This window comes from Phyllostomus hastatus, unplaced genomic scaffold (genome assembly GCF_019186645.2).
Source record: "Phyllostomus hastatus isolate PE091 unplaced genomic scaffold, TTU_PhHast_1.1 phas_contig_150, whole genome shotgun sequence".
Classification (NCBI taxonomy): domain Eukaryota; kingdom Metazoa; phylum Chordata; class Mammalia; order Chiroptera; family Phyllostomidae; genus Phyllostomus; species Phyllostomus hastatus.
In genome coordinates this window covers 29,786,446-29,797,632 of record NW_025333611.1, presented here as the reverse complement: position 1 = coordinate 29,797,632, position 11,187 = coordinate 29,786,446, and the positions used below count along the sequence as shown (strand labels likewise).

General features: G+C 41.5%; 1 protein-coding gene across 1 annotated transcript; it reads right to left on the bottom strand.

Annotated features, from left to right (window-relative positions):
• Window positions 1-1,274: 1,274 nt before the first annotated feature.
• HNRNPA0 (heterogeneous nuclear ribonucleoprotein A0) lies at window positions 1,275-3,180 on the bottom strand. Its single transcript, XM_045828657.1, has one exon. The coding sequence runs from the start codon at window positions 2,695-2,697 to the stop codon at window positions 1,792-1,794; it is 906 nt and encodes a 301-aa protein (XP_045684613.1). The 5' UTR covers window positions 2,698-3,180; the 3' UTR covers window positions 1,275-1,791.
• Window positions 3,181-11,187: the final 8,007 nt, after the last annotated feature.

Sequence of the window (11,187 nt, the reverse complement as noted above, 5' to 3'; positions counted from 1 at the left end):
CAGAGCCTTGGCAATTAAGAAGAAAATTGGCAAGAATTAGATCTTTAGAAACATGACAAGAACTAAAAGAGAAAGGGGGGGGTCCATGTTAAAATAGTCTTTAAGCCAAAGAATTTCCCCTTCAAAAGGCGTCTTAGTAAGACTTTCAACTGTAGAATTCAAGCCAATTATTTTATAATGTTAAATAAATGTTCTAGATTAATAGGTAATCTGAACCCACCCACCAGGTTATACATACTCTCACTCAATCATGTAAAGAATTGAATTCTTTATTTGTAATATCCATAAACGTTGCTATTCTATATTTCTATCCAGGAAGGCAATTTTCTCCTATATTGTTTCGTTTTGTTATTTATAAACAACTGAAATCTATTGCATTAAAGGGCTACAAATACACATTTGTTAACCAAACAGAATACAGATATTTCGCTTTACAATTTGCACCTAAGACACCAGTACATGTAGCTGGTTCACGTTGTCATAGCAATTTGGGGCCATTGCCCAAGCTATGCATAGCAGTTTACATTTTCAAATCTCTTGTAAAAAGGGCAATTGTGATATGGGCTGTTAACTACATTCCTGTTAAGCCCACCTAAAGTAAACGTGTTACCAAAGTCTGAACAGATTTTTTGATGGCAAAACTTCTAAATCTGATGCAATTGTTCTAAACAAGTTTTTAAACAAATTGTTTTGCACATATACTGCCACTCTGCCAGTAGATGGCGCTACATACGTTGAGGGAAGGATTTCCGTGAGGACAGCAGGTATAGGAAAAAACGTTTAAACCTGCTCTGAAAATACAAAAATGCATTTAGTTTGAAGGTAAAATAGAACCCTTATTGTAGCCACTCATTACAGACAAACCATTAAGAGGGATAAAACTAGGCCATGTGAAAATTTTTAAATAGTTTATATGAATGAAACACATGCTTTACACAAAATATTTCTTTAGAACTGCACAGTACATACTTTTAAGTAAATTCTCATAAAAAGAAGTAACCAATAATGTCAAGATGATAAGCAAATCCTTTAGAACAAGAGATGGATGCACAGAAACTTTAAAGATTTTTAAAAAGCCACACCCACCATTTGAAAAGTTTTGCCTGTAAAGGGATAAATTTCAACACATCACTAGTAGGGCAACAGGAAAAAAAAACCAGGACCTTTCCAAAGTCCCTCTGAGTACACATCAAAATTAAGAACACAAGAAATTTTCAACTAATATCCCTTAAAACTGTACGAAATGGATCATAGAAAAAAAAATGTTAGACATGTACGGTCAAACACAATGGTTTATTAAAAATAAAACGTAAAAATGATTTTTGTACATATGCTTCCAAATTTCAGGCATGGGATCCAAGTAGATTTCATAGAAAACGCTGTAGCCAGGTATCAAGTCCTTACAACAAAGTAAACTAACCCCCCACCCCAACTCCCACCCAAGTTTTGCTACAGAATCAGCAAGTTCACTCCCTCCCCCCAAAAAACACAAATTAAAACGAGACATCTTGCTAGTATAAAAACGACGAAAGTCCAAGTAATAATAAAAAAATATAGTCCATCAATAACTGTAACACAAAAATGTGTATGTGGGGCAGAGTCCATCTTCAGAGGCAGAGACGAGAGAGGTGGCAGGCAAACAGGGCAACACCCCCAAGAGTAAGCAGCCTTAGAAGCAGCTCCCCCAAGGGCAAAATGGGGAAGGCGGTGGGAGGGGAAGGGACTCGGGAATTGACCCTAGTTTGGCGGTTGAAGAGCTACCCCTATAGCCACTCCCAGGTGCTTAAAATTTTAGAAGGAACTGCCTCCATAACCACCCCCACCGCCATAGCCACCTCTGTAAGGTCCACTGTTACTGCGACCGCCCCAGCTGCTGCCTCCTCCACCGCCGCCGCCGCTCTTCATGGGCCCATAGGAGGACTGGTGCTGGCTGTAGCTGCCGAAGCCGCCGAAGCCGTTACCGTAGTCGCTTCCACCGTAAGACGAACCGCCTCCGCCTCCTCCGTAGGCATTGTAGCCGCCGCCGCCGTAACCACCGTAGCTGTTGTAACCGCCGCCACCGCCCTTAGACAGGCCGTTCTGGTCACGACCGCCACCGCGACCCCGGCCGCCTCGGCCGCCTCGGGAGGACCGGGAGCCGCCTCCGCCCCCACCGGAGTGGATATCCTCCTTGGGGACGGCCTTCTTCACCTCCACACGATGGCCCTGGATTGGATGGAACTTGACCACTGCGGCCTTGTCTGCCGCGTCGTGATTCTGAAAATACACGAAGCCGAAGCCACGCTTCTTGCCGGACTGCTTGTCGGCAATAATCTCGGCCTTTTCCACGGTGCCAAACTGCGAGAAGTGCTCGATCAGGTCGCCCTCGGCCACGTCTCCTTTAAGGCCCCCAACAAAGAGCTTCTTAACCTTGGCGTGGGCACCGGGCCGCGCCGAATCCTCCCGGGACACCGCCCGCTTCAGCTCCACCGTGTTGCCGTCCACTGCATGGGGCGAGGCGGCCATGGCGGCATCAGCCTCCTCCACATTGGAGTAGGTCACGAAGCCGAAGCAACGGGAGCGCTTGGTCTGGGGGTTCACCACCACCACGCAGTCCGTCAGAGTCCCAAAGGCCTCAAAGTGGCCACGCAGGCCCGACTCACTCGTCTGCACATTGAGGCCGCCTATGAACAGCTTACACAACTGGGAATTATCCATCTCCAAGGGCCGGGCCTTCCCCCCGCCCTGCGAGCTCCGAGGTTTCGCCGTCGCCGTTATCGTTGACTAAAGCCTCTTCACAGCTTGGGCCCAGCCGTTGCTGGAGCCGCCACCGCCGGTCACCGGCGGGGAAGGGAAGGAGGGAAGGGGAGGGAAGGAGGAAAAAAGGAAGGGGGAGGGAAGGGGAGAGGTGCCGGCCAGAGGGCGAGCAGAGAAAACTGGAAGACAACCAAGGCCGTTACTACCGCCACAGGCACCACCACCTCCGCTCTCCTATCTAGGCACCACACAAAGAGGCCGCTGAACGCGCGCGCACCCTCCCCGAGCCATGCGTCACCGCCGACGTACCGCAGCCCAGGGCTGCCCGCCAATCCCCGCCTTGCTCTCCTTAGTCCCGCCTACCGCGCCGCAGCGCCGCTCTTGATCACGGACTCCCCACCCTACGCCGTCTATTCAAGCCCTCGGCCTTCTCTGCTCTGCCGCGCTTCTACCGCCCCACTTTCACTGCCGAGCTCTGCTGTGTGCCCTAACAAGGGACTACCCCTGCCCTTTGCGTACCTCTGCGATTCATTTTTCCCCAGCAAAGAGGCTGTTCCCAGTGATTTTACCCCTCCCCTTGCCCTGTCCCCCTCGCCCAACGCCGCAGTGGCGTTCGCGCCAGCCCCTTGAGAGGCATGTCAATTCAGCCAATCACCGCAACTCACTCTCACTCACTTCCGTTTTCCGCAGCCGCTCGACGGGCGCGCTCCAAGGAGCGCGCTGGTCCGGATGCCCCCTATTGCGGAGCCTGCCTGTCACCACCGCACCTCCTCACGCCCTGGCCTTGGCGGGGGGGTTTGGGAAGGGCGAAGAGCGGGAGTTCTCTGAGGTCCGTTCCCAACGGATGCGGCCTGGGACGCCACGCGCGGGCTTTTTGAAAACTTGACTGTTGGGAATGGGGGCCTGGATTCACCCGCCACGTTCCAACAGGGTCCCTACACCTGGTACCCTCCCTCCTCACTGTGGTACAATGATGGAAGCCATTTATTGTAGGCCCCACGCGCGGTTTAAAACATGGGCACGTGGCCCTGCGCAAAAGCGAGCCCCAGGCGACTTGAAAGACAGCAGTGTGCCAAAAGCGCTTAAGACTTTACGCCCTTTGGGGCCACCCGTGAAGCCCCTATGCGGCGCCCCTCTAAATCTCCCTCCGCGAAGACATTTTCATTTTACTTCAGTGATCATATCTTACAGGTTAAGTTGATGATATTAATTGCTTTCTTCCCAACTAAAATGTTAGCGCTTTTTTTTTTTAAGATTTATTTAATTTTAGAGAGGGGAAGAGGGAGAAAAACAAGGTTGCTTCCTGCCTTGGCTCCCCAACCACAGGAAGCCCCACAACCCAGGCACGAGCCCTGACCAGGGATGGATCTGTGGCCTTTCACTTCGTGGGTGGACGCCAACCAACTGAGCCACACCATTCAGGGCAAAACATTAACTTTTCATCAGTGTTTAATACCAGACTAGAAAATACATAAACATCATATATTGGGTTGGCCAAAAAGTTCGTTTGGTTTTTTCTGTAAGATGGCTCTAGTAGCACTTATCGGGCTTTAACTTCATTTGAAAGGAGTTAGATTGTATTTTAACAGTTGTCATACCAGCATGCATTTTTAAAAAAACATCAAAATTGGTGAATTTTTGTGTAGCCATTTTAATATTGAAGATGGGAAAAATAAGCAACATTTTCAGCATATTATGCTTTATTATTTCAAGGAAGGTTAAAATGCAACAAAAATGCAAAAACAGTTTTTTGTTCAGTGTATGGAGGTGCTATGACTGATCAAACATCAAAAGTAGTTTTGTGCTGGAGATTTCTTGCTGAAGGATATTCAGTGGGGTAGACCAGTTGAAACTGACAATGACCAAAATGAGACATTAATTGAGAACAATCAATGTTATACCACATGGGAGATAGCCAACATACTCAAAATATCCAAATTAATACAGGTTATTGGTGAAAATGAAAACTGTCTATTATGTAAAAAAACTAAATAGACTTTTAGGCCAACCCAATACAAATATGTACCCCTGATAACCACTTTGTAGACCCTAGTTCAGGTGGGAATGACAGAAAAATTATAATAACTTCCATTTATTGAACCTTTGTGTGCCAAGTGATACATGGAATGTGGCATCGAATGAGACATGATAAAACCAAAAGCCCCCAAACCATGTGATAAATACTGAAAAACAGGAATGATTCATGAAAGAGATCGAAGTTGCACTGAATTTCAGAGTCAAAGGCTAAATAAGATTTTTACAGGCAGTTTATCTGAGCAAAAGCCGGAGGACATGGACCTGTTTGGAGCAAGAGGTTTTGACACAAGACAGATAAGATTGGTTAAGTGCCTTTGATATTATGAATATCTTGAATTTCAGATTGAATTTGAATGTTATTCCAAAGATATATAGATAGGCTACAAGGTTTGGAGACAAAGAGCACAGTGCCTGCCTGGCACATAGTAAGTGCTCAGTTTATCTCACAAATAACTATGCTAAGTGCTGAGAATATGGCAGTCAACAATAGTCAAAAATCTCTGCCACCGTGGAGCTTACATTCTAGTGGGGAGAAGCAGACAATAAATAAGAATGGTATGTACACCTTAGACTATGATAAGTGTCACTGCAGAAAAAAAGAGGACAATAGGAAGCTATTATCTTGTTATAAAAAAAAACAAGTCAGATATGTCAGGATTACTAAATGATGGTAAAGGGTGAGAGAAATAAAAGCATTCCCATGACTGAAATCTGGCAACCTAAAATGCAGCAACAGTAGAACTAGAAAATCTAAGACAAACTATTTTGGAGAAAGTGGGGAAGATGATGAACATAGCTGTAAATGTTTAAGGTGATGCTGGTATTCACGGTGCAATGTTTTCTGGGATGCCCAAGGCTGTAGCTCAGGTGAGAGAGTAGACTTCTGGAAATACATCTTACAGTCATCCAAAAAATGTTAAAACAGTAAAAGATGAACTTCTAAAGGAAAGAGAATAAAACCATAACTTATTGTCCCATCTAAACTATAAATTCTAAAGTAACAGTTTTTTTCTTACATTGTTTAAAAATAATCCTCCACATCACCTAATTGGGGATCCATTATGTGTTTAATTTCTCTTGAGGAGGAGAACTTCATAGAGGGGCATGTCTATTATAAGCCTTACATATAGAAGAGACATTCAGGAAGCCCAGATAAATGTAAGAAAATTGGATGTTAGATTGTTCTCAGAGATTAGATTGGTAAAGGTAGATACAGTGAATAAAGAGTATTATATAAATGATGGACTCAGTTTCCTACCCCTCAGATCATGCGGGAGACAAACCGTTTTTTACCTACTTTACCTTTTAGGTCATTGCCTGAAATTGTTTCCTGGCTTTACCTTGCTTATTGATGTGTCAGTCTTCCAACACACACCAAAAAAAAAAAAGTAAAAATATAACTGGAATTTAGACAACCTTTGGTTCCATCCCTCCTGCAAGCTTGATTACAAAAATATCATTGAATGTGATGGTTACACAACTCATAGAACTTCACACTAAAAAGAGTGTATTTTAATGTTCCTAAATTATATCTAGAAAAAGAGAGAACTAGAGAAAGGGAAAACTATGGCCATGTATATTTCCAGAAAGAAGCAACTTTGATTATTTTTTTAGTCAACTTTTTGTAACATTCAAAAATATCTTTTTGCAGTTAAGGTTCTGTTATGGACTGAACTGTGTTTTTTCCCCCACCCTCAAGTTCATGTGTTGAATCCCTAGCCCCCAGTTCAAATGAGTGTACCTGTAATTGAAGATAAGGTCTGTAAAGAGGTGATTGACTTAAAATAAGGCTATGTGGGTGAGTCCTTAATCCAACAGGACTGGTGTCCTTATAAGAAGAGGATGAAACTAAAAAATAATAATAATAATAATATTAAATGTAAACTGTGATTGAAAATTTTAAAAAATAAACTCCATGTTAAAAAAAGAGAGAGAAGAAGAAGGAGGAGAAGGGGGAGGAGGAGGGGGAAGAGGAGAAGACACCAGGGGCACATGTGCATAAGGTGAAAAGTGATGACCATGTTAGAGGCAGCAAAAGAGTGGCCATTTGGAAGCCAAGGACAGAGGTGTCAAGAGAACCCAACTCTGCTGGCACCTTGATCTTGAACTTCGAGCCTCCAGAACTGCAAGAAAATTAATTTCTGTTGTTTAAACCACCAGTCTGTGGTGCTTTGTTATGAGAGTCCTAGCAAACTAATACATCCCCCTAGAAAAGAAGTGCTTTCCGTGTCCATGTTCAGAAGTATGAGACTTCACACATTTGTACCTGCAAAGGTGCCTATACACATCTTGCCTGGATTTCTCTAGGCCAGATTACAACAGATTTAGTGATTTTAACCTATGAATTCTATAACAGGGTCACCAAAGTACATTCCTTAAAATTATGTAAATTAACTTTTGGTTTGGAATTTTATGGTTTTTATTTATATTACCTAAAAGTTTATATACTTTTAGTGCATTGTTTTGAAGTCTAGTAAGAACTTCAAATTTTTTTAGTATTTCCTTCAACAAATCAATGTGAAAATCAAGTTTTTAATTGCACCTGTTTGAAATGTGGATAACAATTTACAAAGCTTCTTTTCCTAACTTACCACAGTAAAGAAAAATAATTTGCATTTATTGAGCTCAAATGCCATCAACCTAAAAAATGGCAACTCAGAATGAGATCTAATTTGTGAAGTGCTCTATACTGACACCTGTGAGTGAAGCAACATTCATACCACCATATACATTTTGAGTCCTCAGGAATCTGGTCCTTCCTCATTTCTAAGAACACACTGAACAGAGCAAAGAACAGGTTAGTCTACTCAGTAAGCTGCAAGAGTAGTATTTACTTGTAGTTTCCAGTGAGTTCAGATTATATATAAAGCTTTTCTGGATCATTCAGAATCTAAACATTTTTAGTTAAATTATATTTATTATAATTTCAGTACATTAATATTAAGGAAAGAAAGCTACAGATTTTTTCAACTAAAACCAGCACAATAGAAAAATATAAAAATAATTAGCCAAGATTTATGTGAGAAACAGTGTAATGATGAAATTAGCAGCTATGAAATCAAGAATCACATGCTCCTTGAGAAACCTATTCCATATGATAATCACTGGCTGAAATCTCTCAGTATAAATAGCAGTGATTTGTTTGGGACTGGCTATGTACACACCCTAGTTTACCTGAAACCTATTTTACTTTGCTGCCCAAAGTTCTAAATATGATTTATTTTTTCAGTTTCTGAAATAACATATGAAGCACTTTTCATTTATCAGTATCAATTAAAGGGGTTTCTTTCAAGGATTAAAATTGCATATAATTCAGTTCAAATTCTAATAATTTGCTAATTCCCATCATTAGTTTGGGAGGATTTATTTTTCACTAAGCTCTGATATGATTATCTACTGTATCCAGCCAAAACATATACATTCTCTAAGTTTCATCACAAGGTTTTGTGCATTCTTTTATAAAATCATAGCATTAAAATCTTACTGACACATTCAAAAGTTCCACCAAAAATGAGTCCCATTATACCTGAGCATTTACTGTAGAACCCGCAACCTAGGTGTGTGCCCTGATCAGGAATTGAACCAGTGACTTTTTGTTTTGCAGGACTATGCCCAACCAACCAAGCCCCTCTGGTCAGGCATGTAACTACTGTTTTGTTGAGAGGTGTTTTGAGACTACATAATATCTCTTTCTTCATCAGTCTTTCATCTACTAGTTTTTAGTATTCATTGATGCTTCTTGGCTGAATTAATTATTACAATGATGTTTTTGAAATGGTAATTTTCTAACTCAATCATTCTTTCTACCTTTATCTTTCCCCCAATTATTTGTTCATTTGTTTATATCAGTATGTACTGATGGATCCCTACTTTATTCAGTGGGTAAAAAGTTGCTATTATCATTATTTTGATGTCCTAAGTATCCCAGATTTCACCACTGGGAACTCATTCAAATTGACTTCTCTGTTCTTTTGACATGTCCCCATATTCATCAAGCCCTTTTTACTTGCTGGCCTAAAAAGACATTTCAGGTTCATCTTGGACTTCCCCTGCCCTGGAATCAACTATTTTTCTGAGGAGTCCTGGCTTCTTTTAGTGAAGAGTGGTACTTAGAAACCAAGGTATAAGCACTAGATGTGTCCAGTGCTGTTTGTTGCTGCTCCCAGACAGAGATAGAAAATATATCTATACACACATATATGGTACATTTTGTATACATGTACATTACAGGTATATAACCCATGCATTTATGTCTAAATTTATTTCTACATCTACATATCAATCAATCAACCAAACCGTGAGTTCACACCAGTACCTCCAATTCCAATCTGACACCACAGAGGTCATTCTAGTTTTTTTCCTTTTCCATATTTATAACTCTTTTCTCTGACGGTGAGAAACCAGGTTCCCATTATTCTCAATGTATTTATAAATATTATTAACTCAATCCTGCCTGTGTGTAATCAATTCTCTGCCCTGCCCACCACCCTTTCACAAAGATGTCTTCCTTACCCTGTTCAGACTCCATACAGTGCTGGCCCATCACTGCTGCCATAGGTCCCTCTCATATAGATGCCCTCTCCATCCGGCTGGGCTTCAAATGCCCTAGGCCAGGCCAGTTCCACCCTTGTGCAGAGATTATTCCCTCCAACTCCAGTCAAGTTCTGATATATGGTGCCAGGCCAGCAGGCCCATTCCTCACTCCTCATAGGTTTCAACATTTATCACTGAGCTAGCACTCCACCCTTAACTTAGATGCCTCCTTCCCCTCACTCATGCTCCAACAACCTTGTGCCTGGCTGCTACTGTCACCACCATTTTGTGCAGAAAAACTTCTTACCTCTCTCAAACTCCCAACAACCATATAGGCTGCTACACCCTCCACCTGATACACACCTTCTCATTCTAGTCAGGCTCCCATGCCAGGCAGCTTTCCCACCCTTATTCTCCACACTCCAATGCAGGTGCCTACCTTGCTCAGCCCTACCTAAGGGTTTTTTTATTGTTTTATTTTGAGAGGGAGGGAGGGAGGAACAGAACTGGTTTTATAATTAAAATGGCCATGTGCAATTCCTGATCAAGATTTTTAATAATAATCTCTTCAATTTTTACATTCACCATCCTCACTGATTCATGCAATGATACACACAATGAAAATGTATTCATAGTTAGGTAGATAAAACTGTTAAATATTTTAATAATCATTTAGAAATGAACCACAATTGAATTTATACTTAAAAATATAATACCTCTGACTTTTCTTTTATTGGTAATTGAAAGCATTCTAGGCAGAGAGAACAGCTAATGTAAAGGTTCCAAGGAGAGAAGTACAGTGGGTGAAGATTACTGACAGAGGAGAAGAGTGGTAGAAGAGATTTTGGTGCTAATTAATACAAAAGGATGTCAAATTCAATTAAATTTTTCATATCAAGATATTTAAAATAATGAAGAGACTCTTACTTGCAGTCTATATAGTAATAGTTACCTTGTAGTCACCCTTAGATCCTACCAAAAGTGCATCTCAGCTGCAGAGACAAAAGTACCCAATATACAGTAATTCAGGTCTAACACCCCAAATGGTGCCCACCAGAAACCTCTGCCCAGGCTGTCTCCTTCATCTTCCAGACCAGCTATACACTATACTTATGGTACTCCTGAATCATTTTGTGTTCCATTGATTCCACTCTCCCCTGTTCTCAATAAGCAGCAGCAAATTCCTGAAACAGATGTCCAGCTGGTAGGTGACTTACTTGGCTACACTCAGCACCTTGCATCAGAGCATCACATTTCCTTCAAATATTCTGCTATTAGCAGGGATGACGGGGCTTGTGGTCATGCATTGCTCCATTATGAACACCCTCTGCACAGGGATGAATGCTTCTGGTGCTGTTCCTGGAGTTTATCAAGAGCTGAGGGAATTAACATCTCCTGCATACCTCTAATCCATTTGAAACACACTGACTGGATACTTCCGGCTCCTTTTTCTTTCTCCCTTTGCCTAGATAAGTCTTATCCTGATTCAGAATTCAGTTTGGAAGTGAGTTCAAAATCATTCATTCATTCAATTAACAAATATTTAGAAAGAAAAATGAAGAAAATTCCACTTATAATTGCACCAAAAAGAATAAAATACCTAGGAATAATTTAATGAAAAGGGGGAAAGATCTGTACACTGAAAACTATAGGCTATTGATGAAAGAAGCTGGAAACATAAATAAATGGAAAGATACTCTGTGCTTATGATTGGAAAAATATTGTTAAAATGCCCATACTATCCAAAAAAATCTACAGATTCAATGAATACTCCATTCAGAGGAAAAAGCTTGTGTAAAGGTCCCACAAAACAAAGAAGGCCAAAGAGCTGAATATTACTAACAGAGGAAAAGAGTGGTAGGAAATGAGGGCAGAGAGCTG